Consider the following 21,905-nt stretch of genomic DNA (forward strand, 5'->3'; position numbering starts at 1 on the left):
GCATCAGGGATAAGACTGAGCTTTCAGTAACAAATTTGGCACCCCGAATGGGACCTGAAAGCAGCCCCCACTACAGGTTTCTTAGGCAGGCCTGACTATCCAAGCAGCCCACTTCCTTGGTAGGATGCAAGGTGCTGGTGAACTTGTTGAGAGACAACTGCCAGAGAGTTGAGAGACAAGTAAATTTCCCTCAGTTAAACCAGAGGAGCTATTCCTGTGAGTCAAGGAAGGAACTGAGGGGCTGTCCCAGCAGCTGCTGAAGTTCCTTTTGCTTGGGGGAACTATGCCTTCTCTCCCTGAACAGTATAGGTTGCTCCATCTTGGTCCACTTTGAGAAAAAGGAAACCGAGTGCAATAAAGCTGCAACACCCTTGGCCATCTGGTAAATCCCCTGGTGTGCACACCAAGACCCTTGACTCCACATATCTGGTTGCTCTTCATGGGAACATCTAGTCCCTCTTTGTGGGGATAACTGTGGTGCTGCTGGTGTAGGAGTCATGGTTAAATGGGACTCAAGAATCCAGGGATTTTTACTCCTTTCTGGTCGGTTCCAGGTTCTCATCTGTTTGTTAGCTTTGGGTTTGGGAATTCCTTTTGGTTGTCTGTGGTTTTGTTTGTATCTGTTACTGCCTTTTTTTTTTTTTTTTTTTGGTACTGGGGATGGAACTCAGGGGCACTCAACCACTGAGCCACATCCCCAGCCCTATTTCGTATTTTATTTAGAGACAGAGTCTCACTGAGTTGCTTAGCACCTTGCTTTTGCTGAGGCTGCCTTTGAACTTGTGATCCTCCTGTCTCAGCCTCCTGAGTCATTGGGATTACAGGACTGTGCCACTGTACCCAGCTTGTTACTGCCCATTTTAAGACATGGGCAATACTGAGCTGATCCTATAGGTAATCTCTTGGGAAAGATCTTGGCTGGTATATTTAAAAGGTTCCCATTTGTTTGCCATGGTTTTGGGGATCCTTTCTGGTTGTCCGCTTTTGTGTTTCTTTTTTTGTTCAATCTTGTAGATGAATTTAGTCTGTCAGAGGTAAAGGAAGTGGAAGAAATTCTGTATGTGCAGGTCTGTCCATTTTAAAGGTCCCTATCTGCCAAGGTTTTGGAAATCCTCTCTGGTTGCCTCCTGTGTTTCTTTTTTTGTATCTGTTTCTGGCCCTTTAAGACATGAGCCATGCTACCTAGATCTCATCAGTGGTCTCTTGGGAAGAAAGATCTTGGCTGAATGGGCCACCTATAGGTCTGTCCAAGAGAAAGATGTTCTACAATAACATAATCTGTTCTCTGGCCTTTGAATGGTTTTTCTGGATTATTATACAATCTTTCAGGCAGAGTTGGTCTGTCAGAAGTAGTATATAGAAGAGATTCTGTATGTATGAGCATTGATGAGTTGCATGATAAGGAGTCTTAACATTTAGAAATTAGGTTGACGATGCAAAAAGGCACTGCCTCTGGTGTGCAAGGATAGTAGGAAACCAGAAGAAAGGGTTAAGAAAAGATTTAAATCCTTTCAACCCAGTGATGGTAGTCTCCCTACAGTTTCTCAGCTTGGCTCCATGCAGCTGCAGATCATCTCCCTGTGGGTCAGACACACTGGCCCTGGGCTAAGAAGAAAATTTTTAAAATCCTAGGAAAGTTGTCCAGGCTATAGAAAAATGGGCAAAGAGAATCTGGCCTCTGCCTTGCCTTGTAGCCCCTTTTTCCCACAGTGGTGGAGACTGCTGGCTACAGAGGACATGGTGGTAGGTTCCAGCACTGTTAGCTTTATTACCTGGGTGCAGAAAATCTCCCCTTTTATCTGATGGAACACCCCAGTTGATCAGGGGATATCCATCACTGGGACAGAGCAGTTCTTGCTGTAACAGTAACCTATCAAACTAAATGCATGGGGGCACTGGCAGCCATAAATAACTGTACCCCAAAAAGAAAAACACAGAAACTAAAGTCAATCTGTTTTGTTGGTAGCTTCTGCAAAGGGATCTTCAAGGAAGACTGAAAAAAAGGATAGAAAGGGACTACTCCATTTAATATCAATATGCCTAGTGTAAGAAAAAAGGTGCAAAAGGAGACTGCGTATGACTGACAGTGGGGAACTCACTTAAAGTTGATGGCATTTTAATGATTATAAGAGAGACAGGTCAGGCTCAAAAGTATCCTGCATTCCAATCTCTTAAATGCCTGAGTACAGGGGGTAAAAAAAGATTAAGGCACAGTTTTTTTTTTTTAATGGAAACTATTATTTTTTTAAATACCTTTGTGGTTTTTTATTTTTGTTTATTTTTATGTGGTACTGAGGATCGAACCCAGGGCCTCACATGCACTAGGTGAGCACTCTACTGCTGAGCCACAACCCCAGCCCAAGGAACAGTTTTTATATATGCCAGATTGTCTAATCCCTTTCCTGGGATGAAATCTGTTGAGTAAATTAAATACACAGATAACATTCATATAGATTTTTTCAGAATATGAATTTAAGAAAGGGTCTGAAATTAGAAAAGACATATAAGAAAGTTATAAGTGTGGAAATATATTTTAGTATGAAAAATGAGAAGGTTAAAAAAATTTCTGGATGAGAAAGCATTTTGTATGCTAAAATAATCTTCTTATGCTAAAGTCCAAGATGAAAGAGAGGACAAAACTAAGGATGTAAACAAGTTGTAGAATGTCTAAATAAGTTGCAGAAAGTTTGTGGAATGTAAATCTCAAAAAATTTTGTGTATGTAATTAAATTGGCTATAATTAGCACAAAGTTATTTAAATTTTAACATACTAATATGAAGCAAAGTCTGAATCACTGATCTGCTCTTATCTATCAAGATAATTCTCTTGTATCTATTAGGATTTATTACTTAGGGAAACTAAGTCTTAAAGGAATTAGGGTTTGTACCTGTTTTAAAGTCTTTTAAATGATTCATAACTGGTTAAATAAAAAACTGTTATTTTAGGTTATAACAATATAGTTGATCCCCTAAATATGTGACTGGATATATGTATACATCTGAGAACCTTGTATGAGCCTTGTCTAAGTGTTATGTAAAAGTGTGTAAAAATGAAAGTTTATGTAGGTTTACCAGCAATTTAACCAAAAAGCGCTCTTTTTTTCTACGTTGTATCTGACATAGAAGGGCCACACTGCCATTTGAAGAACTGTCATATATCATCTTTTGCTTTGACTAAGTCTGTTTCTGATCATTAACACTTGTTTCCTAAATGTATAAGAGATTTAATGCTTTTCTTTGATTTTTGCTAACCCGTGTAAAACTGTTGTTATTGTTACTATACACTATGGACTCTAAATTTTACTTTAAACTGTAATCCCAGCGGCTCAAGAGGCTGAGGCAGGAGGATAGTGAGTTCAGGAGCTAAGGCTGTAGCTCAGTGGTAGAGTGTTTGCCTAGCACGTGTGAGGCACTGGATTTGATCCTTAGTGCCACATATAAATAAATAAATAAAATGGATGTATTGTATTTATCTAAAACTTAAAAAATAAATAAATAAATAAATAAAGATTGCAAGTTCAAAGCCAGCTTTAGCAATTGAATGAGGCCTAAGCAAATTAGCAAGACCCTGTCTCAAAATAAAATATAAAAGAGGGCTGCGAATGTGGATCAGCAATTAAGCACCCCGGGTTCAACCTCTGGTACCAAAAAAATTTTTTTTACTTCAAAAGTTGAACTCAGTTAATATAAGGACATCTGTGTAACTGTAATGCTAAGCATTATGCTTCTTTAAATATTAGATGAATTTATGTTCTTCAAGTAAACAAGCCTTATTTTTAAAGCATATTTTGAATTTTATTTAAAGGTAAAGTAATGGAAATAAACAGGCTACATTTCCTTGAAATCGATCTTCAATGAGCCTATTTTGCCACTTTACAATAATGCAAACGCTACAGTCCTTGTTTAAGTTATAATAGATCTTCCTGTTTTTGACAAAATATAATAAGAATCAAAGAAGGATGACACACATGAAAAGAAATAAACAAGCCTTTTGAAATGTAAATCTTGTGACAGCACTTCACCAAGTTGGTGGTCTCCAAACTAAAATTGTCTGTACCAATAGTCTCTTTCAGATTTATGCAGAAACAACAAATTTGGTTGGTATTTATTTATGTCAATTTTTACCATATTCTTTCTCATTACCTAATTGCTCCCCACCATACCAATACCTGGCTTCTGCCTCCATTACTTAAATAAAACCAAAACTGCTCTCTCAAAACTCACTATTGACTTAACTATTATCACATCCAATCTATTGTTGACAATGTTGTTCTTTCTTTCCCTCATGAACTGCTATCTTCTCTTGCCTTTGATGTTACCATACTTTCTGGACTTGTAGCCAACAACCTGGGCTTCTTTTTAGCTGTCTTTGTGAACTCCTTTCCTTCTGTTCTTCCCATAAATACCAGCACTTCTTGGAATTCTGTCTCAGGTGCTTGTCTCCTCTCTCTTTAAGTTCTCCCTGAGGTAGCTCATCAACCACAACATTTGCTTACAGTTATTTCTTATACTGAGGTCCTCTGAATCTACCTCTGAAGCTTTTACGGGCTTCAAACTATTGACTTAAAATCTCCACAAATGTATGTTCAAAACACCTCACATTCAACATGCCTAACTCAACAAGGGAGGTCAACACATAAACATGTTCCTACCTATCTTCATTTATGCATAAATATCAATTTTTTCTTACCATAGGTTAAAAAAAAAGTAAGACTGAGTAAGGCCAATCTCTCCAATATTACACTTCTCTGGTAATTTTCTCCCCTCTCTCCACTGAATGAACTATTAGAAAACTTCCACTATATTAAAAATATGCTATTTATTGCTCTTACCTTAAAAAAAAAAAAAAAAAAAAAACAAGGATCAAGGTAACTTTGACAGAAAATTCTCCTCCAGCTCCTCTCTTATTTCACCTCTTACTTTGGCAGTAACAACTCCAAGTACTAACAATTGTTATCTACACTTTGTTCCAATTGCTCTCTTTCAAGTCTCTCTTGATCCCACTGTGGAGTGTTTGTCCCTACTTTTCCACTGACATTATTCTTATCAAAGTCACCAGTGACCTTCATATTACTAAACTCAAATGCCACTGTGTAGTCCTTATTTTACTTGATTTGTACTTATTTTATTTGACATGTTGACAAGTTTCTTCAGCAGGCTTCCAGGATACTAAATTTGCTTGGTTTACTTCGTATCATTCTGACTATTCTTTCTCCTTCCATTTTGCTTGTTCATCCTCATCTCCCAACTTCTAAAGATTGGAGTGCCTCAGTGTTCAGTTCTAGAGTCTCCTTTCTATCTAAATGATCTCATTCTGTCTCCATGGCTTAAATATCATGTGAATGATATTCTCAGAATTATATCTCTACCCCTGAAATCCAGGGTGCTCTATATATAAGCCTACTTCATATATCTACCTGAAGGTCAAGCATCTGCAAGCCAGCTGATTAAACAAAGCTCTTGATAATACACTCATCTGAAACTTGCTTCTCTTGTAGTCTTCCTGAGTGGTAACTATAGTCTTCCATTTGCTCTTGTCAAAACCACAGGATCATCCTTGATTCTTTCTTTAGCTTTCATTCCATATCTAATCCATCAACCAATACCATTACCCTTTACCTTTAAAGAATATTAAAATTTGAACATTTCTAACTATCCCTTTTGCCACCAGCCTAGGCCTGAGTCATCATCTTTTGCCTGGATTATGACAACAGCCTTCTAGATAGTCTTATAGTTTGCTCTTATCTAATTCAGACTATTCTTAACCCAGGAGTCATAGTAATCCTGATGAGAAACAAGTTTCCTGAAGTAAACTACAATAAATCACCAATATATGACTTATAAGGCTTAAAAAAACCGACTCCTGTTATCTGACTCATTTCTATTCTTCTTTGCCCTTGCCTATACTTAAGCCATACCAGCTTCCTACAATTTTTTTAATAGACTTACTCTTTGTGTATAATGATCTTCTCATACACCTTTTAAGCATTTACCTAAATTTCCTTAGTCTTAATTCAGACATCACCTCTCAGTATATTTTCCCCTGGCATGTAAATATATACAAAACATATATATTATGTTTCTGTCTATCCATTCTATATATATTAAAATATATGTGCATGCATATGTATACACATATGTAATTTAATTTGTCCTCTTAATTCTTAATAGTCATTTCCTACTTTATTTTTTGTTTTTAGCATTTATCATTACTTAATGTGTTCTACATTTTATTTCTTTGTCTTTTACCATACTAAAGGAAAACTCCATAAAGATCAGGATTTTCTTTGTCTGCTCATTGCTATATCCTAGTATATACACCAATGCTTTGCACATAGTAGGTTCTTAAAATAATTTTGTTGAGTCAATGAATGCACCAAACTGAATAAACTTGGGCTTCCAGTATAAGTTAAGAATGACAATTATATGTATCTAGTTGCCTGAAATCTAAAGTGTTGTTTTTTTTGCTTATTTTGACCACATTGAGGATTAAACTCAGGAGCATTCTACCACTGATATATATTACCCAGTACTTTTTATTTTTTATTTTGAGACAGGGTCTCACTAGGTTGCCCAGGCTGATCCTTGAACTTATGATATCCCTGCCTTAGCCTCTCAAGTCACTAGGATTGCAGGCATGTACCACTGTGCCTGAAATCCAGATATTTGAGCATTACGGAAAATTTCTCCTGTTCCCTCACTTCTCATAGCTGATCATTATGTCCTACATGTTCTGTCTTCTCAGCAGAACTTCTGAATCCATTCAATTCTCTCCAACTTCTCTATCACTACCTAACATCCATAATCTCATTTCTCATAGCTGAACTCCTATACCTGTCTGCACTTTTCAAATCATTCTTTACCCAGTAGTAAGTGATCATTCAAATACAGAAATTAAAAATCATGCTTTTCCTTCAATGGCCTTAAATGGCAAATGCATTACATTTATTCATGATCTTGGCTTTATTTTCCTTGCAGACTCATTTTTTACCACTCCCTTCTATTTATGCTTCTATCATAATAAATAGCTTTCAGTTTCTGAACGTATTAGGCTCCACATTTTCTCTGGATCTTAGCACATTCTGCAACCTCTGCTTGAACACTCTTCCCTTCCTACATCTTTTTACTTATTAGCTCTCAGCTAAGAATTAGTTTTGTCCAGAAATCCTAAATGTACCAAAGTTACTTCTTGTGCCTGTGTGTGCTCCTAAACTTATTCCATTTGCTTTCCTACTATACTGTACTGTAATTTTCTATTTACTAATCTTAACTTTGGTGTCCTTGAGAACTGGGACATGCTTATTGCCTGTGTATCTCCAGCATTTTTCACAAAACAAATACCCAATACATTTTTACTGAATGAATAAATAATGTGACTCATACCTTTCTCTCCTGGTTTTTTCCAGTTTGTCTTTTAAAACCATAATTTCTTTGTTGAGAGCAAGTTGCTGGCCTTCTGAATCATGCAGTTCTTTCTTCAGATTTTTAATCTCATTTGCATGTATTCCTTCTCTTTTAGATAATTCTTCTTCATAAAAGATACTTTTCTTTTCTAAATCAGTCTTCAGTTTGTTTATCTCTTGCTGATGTTCTATGCTGCAAACTCCAGGTGAATAACTAATTTGCTTTTGCTATAGAAGTAATAACACAAGATTAATTCATCTATAATAAAATAATAACTCCTTTCTATAAGGTACTATGCACATAAATGTATATCATTTTTGCATATTCTCAAACAAAAATAATATTCTTTCTGTATTTAAAGCTATTATTTGTCAGTCATATATTGCAAATATTTTCCTTGGTTTACATTCCTTTGTGGTCTGTGTGGTTTTTTGTTTTTGTTTTTTTTTTTTAGTCTTTATACCGAGATTATGTATTTGTAATTCTTCTGCTGGTACTTATAAGATTTCTTATTTTACATTAAAATTCCTATGTAGAATTATTTTTGGTGTATGAGTGAGGAAAAGTCTAAGTCTTTTATCTGATAAGAAACTGTTAGAAAGTTTTAATCATATTTGTGTCTCTAAAAAGATTAAAATGGGGGAGAGGACGATAAAGCTAGAATGTACAAAAGAAAAGAAAGGGAACTTCTGCAATGATCCGGGGAAAATGACAAAGGCCCAAACAAACACCTCCTTCATATTTATGCTAGAAAAAAATGGTAGACCTCTTGGTTTCAGGTAGGACATTAAGAAGGAGGAGAACTTTGGTTGGAATCCATATTTTTAGAAATTAGGCTGAAATATAAAAGTCCAAAGGTTCTTTTTGCTACTGCCCAAAGGGTAGGCAAAAACAGACCAGATTATGACCATAAGATTTCCTGAGCTTTTAATTCCAAAGCTCATACTTTGTTCTATCCTATTTCTCAAAAAACTTTTAAAACTAAAAGAACCTATGTGTGTAGGTTTATAGACAACAAGTAAATAAAGAGCTAGGGGCACTGTTCCTTTTTTGAAGGCACTGATAAGAGCTGTAAAACTGTTAATGGAGATTGATTTAAAGCTGAACAAAAATGTCCTGTCTCCTTCCTCTGTGAGGTATAAAAGGTAAAAATAAAAAAGGAGCTGATGTAGACCAGAGGAAATGGTCCACTGCATATTTAACTATTTATTAAGAAAATACTTATCATGTGCTAGATACAGATTGTCCAGTTGTTTCTGAGACAGCCTGGCATGCAAAACTGCTTAAATTGAGAAGAAACAGAGCAAGTCAGATTCTTGCTTTCTTGCTTTTAAGCTTCTCTGTTTAAAAAAAAAAAAAAAAAAAAAACTTCTAAAAATAAACTTATAGCACTAACTACTGACCTATACGACTCTTTTATTTTTCTAATCACCTAAGGAACACTTTAACCTTGTTTTTCTATTCAGTTAACTGTTGAGATGACAACATGCACAAAAGGTTTCAAGGAAAAATTCCCCTGAAATAAAAATCTAACAAAGATACCACCAATGAAAATTATAGATGTCTATCACTTATTGCTAAAATTACAAAAGAGCCAAATAAAATGTAAAAAAACAAAATTAAATTGTAAGTAAAAAAAAAAACAACAAGCTATTAACAAAAGAATAGATTGCAGGTAATGAAATTAGTAAAGCAAACTTACTAATAAATGCATTATTTTGCAGATTAAATGATTTTCTAAGTGGTTACCCCAGCCCAAAACTAACTGGTAAAATATAATAATAATTCCAAATGCTACTCTTAAGTCCCACAATAAAAGCATTTTAAAAGTTCACTAAATCTTCTAATGTAAAAAAAAAGTAGCAGTTTTATAATTAATGGTGAAACATCAGAAATATATAAAGAAAAAGAATGTCACCCATTACTACTCTTTTATAACATTGATTTTAAATACTGTCTGACAAGCATGTGAAACAGTTAACAATATTATAAAATGACATCACTATAATTCCCATTTAGTCGTTTACCCAGAAAATTAGAAGGTATTAAAATTGAGAAAGGTCAGTAAAACAGAAGGATATATAAGATAACACAAATCAGTAACATTTCTAGGTACTAAAATAAGCAACAAAAATTTTCAAAAGCAAAAACAAAATTCACCACATACTAATATATACATATTCAAGAAGAATATTCAAGATAATATTGAGAAATTTCCTAATGTATGAAAAACTATAAGTCTTTATAAAGGATATGAAAGATTTAAAAAAAATTTAAGTCCCAAGTATTTGAAAGGAAAAAAATCACAATATGTCCATTAAATATTTTTCAAATTATCTCCTATGTAAAAAGTTCTTTTTAAATGTGGGGAGGAGTACAGTAGAATAGGAAGAGATGGAAATAAATGTTTCTAGTCTATGGGCAAGAATAAGCTATTAAAAGTATCAAAGTCTTAGAAAAAAAGGAAAAGAAGTGTGAGCAGGGGAGTTTTCTTTTCAGATATTAAAATATACTGAAAGTCTTTAAAAAGTATCATTGTAATATATCTCCTGCTCCAAAATAGTTTAATTCAACATATACAACATCTTTAATCAATGATAAAGAAAATGAGCTGGGTGCGGTGGTGCAGGCCTATAGGCTGAGGCAAGAGGACTGCAAGTTCAAAGCTAGTCTCAGTAATTCAGTGAGGCCCTAAGTAACTTAGCAAGACCCTGTCTCAAAATAAAAAAATAAAATGGGGTGGGTATGTGGCTCAGTCTTGGTGGCTAAGCACTCCTGAGTTTCAATCCCTGGGGAGGGAGGGAGGGATGAAGGGAAGAAAGGAAGGAAGAAAGGGAGGGAGGGAGGGAAGGAAGGGAAAGAAGGGAAGAAGGAGAAAGATATGAATAGAGTAATTAATAAATGGAACTAGACTCAATCACCAGCTAGCAATATAAGAAAGAAAAGGTCTCATTTAATAACATACAGCAAAACAAATTCCAGATTAAATATTTAAATATTTTTTAAATCCCACAGAAACATCCAAAAAAAAGCAGAATTAAATATGTATGAAAATTCTACAAAGAAAAGCACAAGCCAAGTTTTGAAGGAATAGAAGATACATCAAGAAAAGGATAAAACAATTCTACTGGGGCATGGTGGTGCATGCCCATAATCGCAGTAGCTGGGGAGGCTAAGGCAGGAGGATTATGAGTTCAAAGCCAGCTTCAGCAACTTAGTGAAACCCTGTCTCTAAATAAAATATAAAAAGGGCTGGGGATGTGGCTCAGTGGTCAAGTGCCCCTAGATTTAATTCCCAATACTTAAACAAACAAACAAATAAATGATTCTTATATAATTTTAAAAATAAACCAGAACAAAACTCAAGGGCAAATAATAAACTGGTAAAGTTTCTAAAAGTCTAAGAAAAAGTAAAATTTTTACTCAGTAAAGAATTTATTCAAACTGTAAGTAAAAACATTAGAACTACAAATTAATTGGGCAAATAACTTAAAGATAAAATAATTAATAATCCATATAAACCAAGAAATGCAAGAAAGCAGTAACAACTTTTGGGCCTCTCAAATTTACAAAGCTCTGTAGTATCTATGAAATACCTTTAAATAATCTACTAATCTACTAATTTCATTTCTAAGTGTCTTTTCTAAGAAAATAATGAATAGTACATAAAAGTGTTCATGGCAGTTAGGTGATTACAAAAGTAAAACCAAGGTATGTTTGAGAACTGGCTATGTGAATATTATTCTTGAATATTTATGGTCATTAAAATTATGCTGACAATTTTTAAAAAATATTTATTTTTTAGTTGATCACAATATCATTTTTATTTTATTGATTTATTTTTATGTGATGCTGAAGATCGAACCCAGGGCCTTGCACGTGCTAGGCAAGTGCTCTACCACTGAGCCACAACCCCAGCCCTGCTGCGACAATCTTTAGTAAATAAAATGCTTAGCAGACTGTTGAGTTTTGAAAAAATACAACTGATACTGTTTGAATTATGTCTCCCCAAAATTCCTATGTTGAAGATCTAATCATGAGTACTTCAAATGTGACCTTATTTAAAAGTACTGTCTTTCAGAGGTAATCAAGTTAAAACGAGGTCTTTAGGGTAGTTCCAACTCCAATATGAATACCTCCTTATAAAAAGGATACAAAGGCATGTACATAGGGAAAACATCATGTGAACATGAAGACAAAGATCAGTGTGATACATCTACGAGTCAAGAATGCCAAAGAGTGCCAGCACACCATCAGAAGCCAACTCTGCCAGCACACTGTGCTAACATTCTAGCCTTCAGAACTGAGACAATAAATGTTTTTTTAAGCCACCCACTCTGTGGTACTGTGTAACAGGATGCCTAGCAAAAACTAATAAAATAAGTTTTAACAAAACAAAACAAACTCTAGCAACATACAATTATTCTTTTAAAAACATTTTTATTGAAATTCATGTATCTTAGCAATTCACCCACTTAAGGTTTAAAATGTGGTTATTTTTGGTTATTGATATACTATGCTATTATTTTTATTTTTTGAGATCAAATCTCGCTGTGTTGCCCAGGCTGATCTCAAACTTCCAGGCTCTAGTGATCCTCCTACATAAGACCCTGAGAACTGGGAATACAGATACTTACTACCATGCCCAGATGATATACTACATTATTAACTTTTTAAGGAGTAAATAGATATTACATAAAACTTTCCATATTAATCATCTTCTTTGTACAATTCAGTGGCATTAATTACATTTACAATGTTGTGTGAACATTACCAATATATCATTTTAAATTTTTTTTCATCATCCCCCAGGAAATTCTGCAACCGTAGGAATTAACTCCCTGATTCTACCTTTACCCAGAACTTGGTAATTTCTCTTCTACTTTGTGTCTCAAAGAAACTGCCTATTCTAGATAGTTTATATAAGTAGAATAATACATTATCTGTCCTTTTGTGTCTGGCTTCTTTCACTCAGAATAATGTTTTCCAGATTCAATCATGTTGTGTCATGTATCAGAACAGCCTTCTGATACATGCCTCTTCATTGTTCATTATCTACATGCCACATTTAGTTTAACTGTTGCTTGATAGAAACTTTGTTTCTACCTTTGTTGACTATTGTAATGATGCTTCATTGAACATCAGTGTAAGATATAAAACTAGAGTATGTGCTCTTAAATATTTTGGATATATACCTGTAAGTATAATTGCTGAGTCATATGGTTTCTGTTTCTTTTTGAGGAGCCAACAATTTATTTTCAAAAGTAGCTGCATAGGGTCTGGGGATGTGGCTCAGTGGTAGAGCGTTTGCCTAGCACATGTGAGGCCCTGGGTTCGATCCTCAGCACCACATAAAAATAAATAAACAAAATATAGATATTGTGTCCAACTACAACTAAAAAATAAAATATTTAAAAAAGTTGCTGCATAATTTTATGTTTCCACCAGCTATGAACAAAGGTTCCAATTTCCCTATATCCTTGCCAATACTTACTTTCTATCTATCTCTCTTTAATTTAGCTATGCCTAGTAGATATGCAATAGTATCTCATTTGGTTGTATTTTGCATTTCATTAATAATTAATAATGCTAGGCATCTTTCCATATGTTAATTCGCCATTTGTATATCTCCTTTGAAGATATATCTATTGAAGACCTTTGCCCATTTTTTTGGTACTAGGTTGCCTTTTCATTGTTGGTCTGTATGTATTCTTTATATAATCTGGATTTAAAACCATTATCAGATGAATGATTTGCAAATATATTCTTACATTCCCTTCAGTTGTCTTTTCACTTTCTTCTTTCTTTTTGGTACTGGGGACTGAACCCAAGGATGCTTGACCACTGAGCCACATCCTCAGGCCTTTTTATATTTTATTTAGAGACAGGGCCTTGCTAAGTTGCTTAGGGCCTCACTAAATTGCTGGGGCTGGCTGTGAACTTGTGATCCTCCTGCCTCAGCCTCTCGACCACTGGGATTACAGGCATGTGCCACTATACCAGGCTGTCTTTTCACTTTCTTGAAAACGTCCTTTAATGTAATGCACATAAAACTTTATTTTGATAAAGTCCAATTTATTTTTTATTCTGATGCTTATATTTTCAGTGTCCCTTCTAAGAACCCATTGCCAAATCTAAATTATTCTTAGAGTTTTATTGTTACAGCTCTAACATTAAGGTTGTTGATTCATTTTTAGTTAATTTTTGTATATAACGTTAGGAAGGCATTCAACTTCATTGTTTTGCATGTTGGATATGTAGTCATCCCAATACAACAGTTGAGACTATTTTTCCCCCACTGAACAGACTTTGTAATTGCAAAATGCAATTCACCATTAATTCATGCATTTATTTCAGGACTCATAACTATATGCCATTGGTCTGTATGTCTAACTTTATGAGAGCACCACCCTGGGTTACTTTGACTTTGTAATGAGTAGTAAAATCAAAATGTGTGAATTCCTTCACCTTTATCTTCCTTCTTTAAGACTTTTTGGATGTTCAACTCCTTTGAAAGTCCAAATAAATTTGAAAATGTGTGAAAAAAGGCTATTGTAATTTTGACAGGAATTAAGTTGAAGCTGTACATCACGTTGGGTAATATTCTCATTTTAACAATATTAAGTCCTCCTACACATAAACACGGGATGGTGTCTTTCCATTTATTGAGGTTTTCTTTAATTCCTTAATACGATGTTTTATCATTTTCAATGTATAAGTTTTTAACTAGCTTGTTTAAACGCACTTCACTGCATTTTATTCTTTTAGATGCTATTGTAAATGACATTGCTATTTTAAATTCCTGTGCAAATTGTTCACTGCTGGCTTATAGGAAAACAACTGATTTTTGTGTGTTATCCTTGTTTGTATGTTGCAACTTTGGTAAATTTACTTATAAACTCTATTATGTTTCTTCTTTATTCATTGGGATTTTCTAAATGTAGGACTGTATCACCTTTGAATGTGGATCATTTTAGTTCTTCCTTTGTAATTTGGAAGCCTTTTATTTCTTTTACTTGTGTAATTGCTCTGGCTAGAATCTCCAGTAAAGTTGAACAGCCTGGTGAAATGGGCATCCTTGCCTCATTCCTGATCTTAAGGGGCAAACTTTCATTCTTTTACCATTGAGTATAATATTCTGTGGGGTTTTTTAAAATGCCTTTTATTCTACTGAGTATGTTCTCTTCTATCCCTATTTTTCTGATAATTTTTATCATAAAAGAATGTTGGGGTGCTGGGGTTATAGCTCAGCAGTAAAGTACTTGCCTTGCACATGGGAGGCACTGGGTTCGATCCTCAGCACCACATAAAAATAAATAAAATAAATAAAGATATGGTGTCCATCTTAAAAATAAATCTTAAAAAAAAAGAATGTTGGATTGTTGAAATGACATTCATGTATCCATTCAGACAATCATTTTCTTTTTTTTTTCCTTTTGGTTCTATTAATGTATTACATTTATTGATTTTATGTTGGAATACCCTTGCATTCCTGAAATACTCTGCTTGGTATACAACCCTTATAATACACCTTTGGATGCAATATACTAGTAATTTGTTGAGGATTTACACATCTATGGTCATAAGAAATGTTGATGTATAATTTTCTTTTCCTGATTTTTTTTCTGACTTTGGTATTCAGGGTAATGCTGAGCTCACAGAATGTGTTAGGTAGTGTTTCTTCCTCTTTGATTTTTGGAAGAATTTGAGAAAGATTTGTATTAACTCTCCCTTAAATTTTTGGTTCCAATTTACCAGTAGAGCAGTCTGATTCTGGACTTCTTTGTTAAAGGTTTCTGAATATTAATTCAATCTCTTTATTTATAGGTCTGTTGAGATATTCTTTTTTGGTACTGGGGATTGAACCCAGTGGCTCTTTACTACTGAGCAACATTCCCAGCCATATATGATTTTCTATTTCATCTTGAGTCATTTTAGGTTATTTGTGTCCTTCTAGGAATTTGTTCATTTCATCTAGTTTGCCTACTTTGTTGGCATACATTTGTTCACAGTGTTCTCTCTTAATTCTTTTACTTTGCAGTGGTCAGTAATAAAGTGCTCACTTGTTGATTTGCATATTCATTTCCTCTCTCCCTCTCTCCAGTCTTCTAAAGATTTGTCAATTTTGCTGATCTTCTTTAAAAACTTTTGGTTTCCTTGCTTCTATCATTCTTCTAATCTCTAATTATTTATCTCTGCCCTATTCTTTTCTATTTCTTTGCTTCTTCATCTTTGGGTTTATTTTGCCCTTCTTTTTATACATCCTTAAAGTATAAAGTTACTGATGTGAGGTCTTTCCCTCTTTTTAATATAGGCATTTATAGCTGTAAATTTCCCTTTGAATACTGGCTTTACTGAACCCGATAAATTCCGATATGTTGTGTTTTCATTTTCATTCATTTAGGTATTTTGTAAATTCCCTATGATTTGTTCTTTAACCCAGGAGCTGTTTGAGTGTTTAATGTCCACATCTTTGAATATTCAATTTTTCTGTTATTAATTTCTAGCACCATTTCATTGTGGCTAGAGAAGATACTTTGTATAATTTCAGTCTTTTTACATTAATTGAGACTGCTTTGTGGTATAACATAAATATCCTGGAATTTGGGAAATTCATTTGCAAAGAATGTATACTCTACTGATACTGGATGAAAGTTTCTACCAATATTTGGTAAGCCTAGTTAGTTTTAGTGCTGAACAAGATCTCAATTTCCTATTGATATGTCTCTATGTTCTATCCAATATACTGAAGTCTCTCTCTTTTAAAAAGTATTTTTTTTACTTGTTGATGGACCTTTATTTTATTAATTTATTTAATATGCAGTGCTGAGAACCAAACCCAGTGCTCCACACATGCGAGGCAAGTGCTCTACCACCGAGCCACAACTCCAGCCCTGAAGTCTCTCTCATTGTAGATCTATTTCTCTCTTTAAGTCTGTTGAAAATTACTCTAATGGACTAAAAATTCCTACAATTCTCAAAGAGCCAAAATGTGCTTTTAAATTATATTCATATATCTTTTAACCAAGAAATGCCACTTTCAAAAAATATTCTAAGGAAATTACACTGTGGTCATAATCATTGCATTTACTGAGCCTTTAATATGTGCTATGACCTGGTCTGCATTCTTTAAATGCATTATTTATTAGGCAGTTTTAATAAACAATGCAATAATGACAAGTAGACAAATATATGTGATTTTTTTTAGTTGTCAATGGACCTTCATTTTATTTATTTATATGTGGTGCTTAGAACTGAACCCAGTGCCTCATACATGCTAGGCAAGCACTCTACCACTGAGCCACAACCCCAGCCCTTAGAGTTTATATTTTTATTTAACCCAGAGGAGGAATTTTACCTGCAACCACTGATATTCAATCAACCAGAGAAAAAGTTCTGACCATTTGTATGATTTAATACACTTATTAAACAAGTATTAAATATTTGGCTCTGCACTAGGGCAGGTTAATAATCTACCTATGTTTTCAATAAGTTAGGTTACAGTCTAGGTGAGGAGACAGGTTTGTGAATGTCATTAATAAGAACTATGTTACAGTTATTAATAGAATTCTAAACAACATTGAAGGAGTACTTACACTTCCTGAGATAACATTCACTTTGATTCTAATATTTTCATTGATATATATAATACTATTATTATATATTAATTATGATTGAGCACTTATGTGTCAGCTTACAAATGTATATATGTACTCCTGAAATAAGACAGGATTTTAAAGATGAGAAAATTAAAGCATGAAGGGATTAAATGTTTTGTTTGGTGTTATACAACTAGTAACTGATAAATTAGAGGTTAAACCTAGGTAATCCAACTCAAGAGATGGCACAGGATTTCTCTTAAAAAGTAACTGCTGAGATGTGTTAGCCTGTGTCTACTATCATCTCATTCCAACTAACCCAAGTTCTGCAAAGTTGTCTGAGCCTCTCCTGAGTCATTTATAAGACAGGCAGGAGTCTAGATATCTTACCATAACTCTAATACAGATTACCAGTACATCTTATTCAGGCAGGCAGTCCTCAAAAAATATTATAACTTCTTCCTAATAGATTCCTATTCTCCACTAAACGTGACCTTCCCTTTTTTTCAGCCTTAGGAAATCTGTATCATCTTCCCTGTGGTAAGAATGAGAATTAAAATGGTGTGAAAAATACTTTGTGTACAATCAGTGTCCTGAAAAATTGTGCTCTATATGTGTAATATGAAATGAATTGCATTCTGCTACTATGTATAACAAATTAGAATAAAAAAAATAAAAATGAAAACTAAGAACAATAGGTTTAAGGGTAATTTCCATTTTACACTGCAGAGGGTACAGAAACTAACACTCTTATCAAGCCTTAAAAAAAACACATTAATTAGGGAAAGCAAAAGATACCTTCAGTCCTTCCAATTCATTCTCCAGTTGTTTAGAGTAGTGCTCGCTCTGCTCCCGCAGTTTCCTGTCTTTAGATGCTTCAGCAACTAGAGCGTCAGTATGAACTTCCAGCTTTAAAATAGAGTGAAAAGAGCAGATTTTGTGGTTATTACTTTTTTCAAACAAAATATTTTCCCCCAAGGGAATTTATCTTATAATAGGAAGGTAATTCAAATGTTGACTTCACATAAAATGATATTATCAAACTATAAAATAACTTTTTTTCAAAAATTAAAAAATGAAATATGTATTATTTCACTAGTCTCAAAAAGCAGCTTTAATCACTATCCCATGGCACTACGAAATTTGCCTGACTACTAACCTCTTTTTTGGCTCTTTCTGTTCTGCGCAGCTCTTGCCTTAAGCTTTCAACTTTTTGCATCACCAGGTCCACCTCTTCTTCCTTATCTCGGACATGGCGAGCAAGTTTCTGTTTTTGGGTGTGCAATTCTGTTAGCCGCTCATTGATCTCCATAAATTCCTGCATGGCCAGTTTCCTCTGACAGTGTGCGTCTTTCAGCTCTTTGGATTGGTTTTTTAATCGCTCACTAGCCTGGACTAGTTCCTACAGTTTTGTAAAAAAAATATAAGTTACCAATTCTGCCACCTAGAAACCAAATTTGGCCATCAAAGTAGCTATTATTAAGTCAAGAAGAGCCAAAATTATTTACCTCAGGAAAAAAATTAAAGGAAATGAACTACTTTTGAGCAGATACTAAGAGGCATGGTACCCTGTTTAAAGTCTCAACTTATTATGCCATTGTAGAAAATGCAAGGGAGCAGCTGATTTAAACTTGGTTTCTACAACTGAGTGGAACATACAGGCATATGAAATATGATGATCAAAATAAAGATTTAGTGAAATTTAATAAACAGGTGTGTTTTCTAAAAAAGTATATTGAATGATTGGAAATGATAAAAAATAAGGTTGCCTAAAGGATTAAAAATATGAAGACGAACCTGTGGACCAGTAGCAAGGAGAAAAAAACTAAAACTGAGACTCTCTGAATTAGAGGGGCTAAAGCGGACTCAGATATGTACTACTGCCTGCCTCCTAGCAAAAGGAAAATCACATCTATAGAGAAAACAATCTCAAAGAAATTTAGGCTTCTCACACATTAAGACAATAAAATCTGAGTTCATAACTACAGATTTCCAAAAAACACAACCATCATAACCAAACATAAATGGAACATAAACAATAAAAATAAATACCAAAGGTATATGGGTATTAAGAGTCATCAGATATCAACATAAAGTTGCTATGCTATGTAGAAAACATAAAATGCCTGAAGAAATAAAAAATGAAATTATAGAAATGGGAAAATGACAAAAGACTATTAAAAACAACCAAGCAGATTTATAAAAGAACTTTATACAACATTTAGAAATGAAAAAAAAAATGTTAAAATTAAACACATCCCGCTTTATATTTATGAATAAAGAAAAAGAAACTCAAACCCAGATAGGTTCAAAATATGAATCTGAATAACACTAGAGAAATAAGACTTTAAAAGAAACAGCAAAAATAGGAAAAATCACCTATTCCCCACTATAAAAAAAATATGTATAAGTAACAACAGAAATAGGAACACTGATAAATATTTCCAAAGACAAGACAAAAATAACTAAAATACATACTCAAAATAATTACTTTTCAAGTATAAGGTTTCATATGAATAAAAATTGTCAAAGCTTACCAAAATCAAATATACACTAAAGAAACCTCTACTGGTTTATTTAAGGAGAAAGAAAAATGTTCTTAGAAGGAAAATTTAATGCAAGAGAAATGAAGGGCTAAGAAACTGGCAAACATGAATGTGAATATAAAGAAATGATATATGATTACATTATAAAATGGTCTAATGTGTACAGTAAAGGTCATAACCACTAAAATATTTGTCAAAAACAGCATATATATTGGGAAGATAAGAGAATTAAAAGCCTTTATATTATTTGAGGGGAGGAGTAGCTTAAGATTAAATTTAGACACTTAATATTTATGGTAAAATTAAAAACAACAATCAAAGACTAGAAAGAGTAGAAAAGTAAAATAAAAATAAGAAAACAAGAACATTAAGAAAAGATTTTGCAAAATTAAAAAAATCTGATGATTTGCTGCACAATATATGTATTTAACACTATATAATGACAAATATATAAATATATTATGATGAACATTATATGTACTTAAAAATTTTTTAAAAATGGAAGAAAGGAGACAAAAAAAGAAGCATAAAAAAGCATAACAAACAGAAAGGAAAAAATAAAGTGGTAGAAACATGCCCATGTACATCAATAATCAAAATAAATATAAAATGGGGCTGGGGATGTGGCTAAGTGGTAGAGGTCTGTCTAGCACACACAAGGCTCCAGGCACCACTAAATAAATAATTAAATAAGTAAGTAAATAAATAAATAGCTAAGCTCACCAGTTAAAGGCAGTTTGCTGTAACAGATTAAGAAATGAAATCTGCCTCTCAGCGTCACCAGTTGCTATGTGAGTGCGGAGGACTGAGCTAGCTTGCAATAACACCTCTTGGCTGCTTACATAGATCTTGGTCTCTGATGGTCTTTTGGGGGTCCCGAATTCGAGCATAACATATGGGGGCTCATCAGGGATTCCCCTTATAAGCCTACCCAGTCACCCTGATCGAGAGGTGATGAAAATCCGGCTGGTAAGTAAAGGCATTGCCGATCTGTAATTTTCTGTACTCTGGTTGCCTGCAGGTTCTGGTTCTTTATTTTGTGGTCGGCAAAAGGTCCAGGTAGACGTAGCAGACGGGGTTTGTGGGAGACGTCCCTAGCCCCTTCTGGGTTCTGTGTGGATTGCCTTTAATAAAGTATTTTGTAAAGTATTTACTAAAGTATTTTGTAGCTGACGGATCCTCCATCCGCCTCTGCTTTTAGTTTCTGGGTAGCAATCCACAACGCACTGTGAATTCTGTGGCTGCGCTGCAAATTTTATGTTATGTGTGTTTGTTTCTATTGTCCTGTCCGCCTTCACTCCAACATCCTGGCAAGGGAACTAATCTCCCAATCTAGGGTTGTCAGACCCAATCTGAGGGGGATACTCCCCCAATCTATCTGTCTGAGGGGAAGGCCCCAGTTGGCTTGGGGCCAGCACCCCACTTCTGTTTTTGTCAACAATCTGAAAAGGGAATCTGTGTCTTTGTGTGTCTTTTTGTCTGTGTCTCTGTTCAGTGTGATGGCATTGTTTTACTTTGGACAGATGCAGTGTCCCATGTTCCGATCTGCCTTAGATGTGTGGAGGTAACTTAAGCTAAATTTTAGCCTGAAAATGTCCCTGGTATGCTTCTCCTGCTTCCCTGTAAGGGACCAAAAGTCAATAGAACCGCCAGTTTTTCTGTTCTCACCTCTTACACCCCCTTTTAGCTGTCTTTTAATGAACTTTGATAAACTTTACTCCCCTTTGTTAAATGGCATTAGGGAAGCAATGTTTTTTTTTCTTCCCGTAATTGGCTTGAGTGGACCCACTGCAGTGGGAAATGCCTGCTGGGGATCTAAGAACTTTGATATCTCCCTTTTTATTTTTCTCAAAACCCTGTCCTCATTATTAAATTGGCATTAATTGGCTTCGAGGACAGGAACTGAACTTTCAGTCACAAATTTTGGCACCCCAGAGGGGACTCTAGAGAAGCCCCTGTTCTGCATTCTTGGGGAAGCCTAGCACTCGAAACAACTGCAAGCGGAGGATTAACTTTTGAGAGCTGACTACTGGAAAGTTAGGAGATATGCCAGCGTGTCTGGGATTGGACCTAACCAAAGGAGCTAATCCTTTAAGTAAAAGGAGGGACTGAGAGACTCCCAGCAGCTGCCGAAGCCCCTTTTGCTTTGGGAAACTCCCTCCTTCCTTCCCTGGACTGTAAGGATTGCTCCATCTCTGTCTACTTAAAAATAAGGGGACACTGAATGTAGTAAAATCACCACACTGAGACCCTTGATTTTACACTTCTGGTTGCCCCTCGGTGAGAACATCTGGTCTACTCGTGGGGACATCTATAGTGCCACTGGTGTAGGAGTCATAATTAAATGGGAGTTAGA

The 21,905-nt window shown here is 34.6% G+C and overlaps 1 protein-coding gene across 14 annotated transcripts in view; it reads right to left on the reverse strand.

The window, feature by feature from the left end:
- Cdc42bpa (CDC42 binding protein kinase alpha) overlaps positions 1 to 21,905 on the reverse strand; it is a 297,181-nt gene that overhangs the window by 102,338 nt on the left and 172,938 nt on the right. For 11 of the 14 annotated variants that reach the window (XM_046419699.2, XM_046419719.2, XM_058571925.1 and 8 more), the window contains 3 exons: positions 18,163 to 18,405; positions 17,802 to 17,912; positions 7,384 to 7,631 (listed from right to left, as the gene is read on the reverse strand). In XM_046419699.2, coding sequence (XP_046275655.1) covers positions 7,384 to 7,631; positions 17,802 to 17,912; positions 18,163 to 18,405 — 602 coding nt within the window. The remainder of the gene's footprint in view (positions 1 to 7,383; positions 7,632 to 17,801; positions 17,913 to 18,162; positions 18,406 to 21,905) is intronic. The other 3 variants (XM_046419709.2, XM_058571920.1, XM_058571914.1) reach the window with 1 other exon arrangement.

Source organism: Marmota monax, unplaced genomic scaffold, assembly GCF_021218885.2.
Source record: "Marmota monax isolate L192 unplaced genomic scaffold, Marmota_monax_Labrador192_F-V1.1 WCK01_AAM20220418_F8-fsc00153, whole genome shotgun sequence".
Classification (NCBI taxonomy): Eukaryota; Metazoa; Chordata; class Mammalia; order Rodentia; family Sciuridae; genus Marmota; species Marmota monax.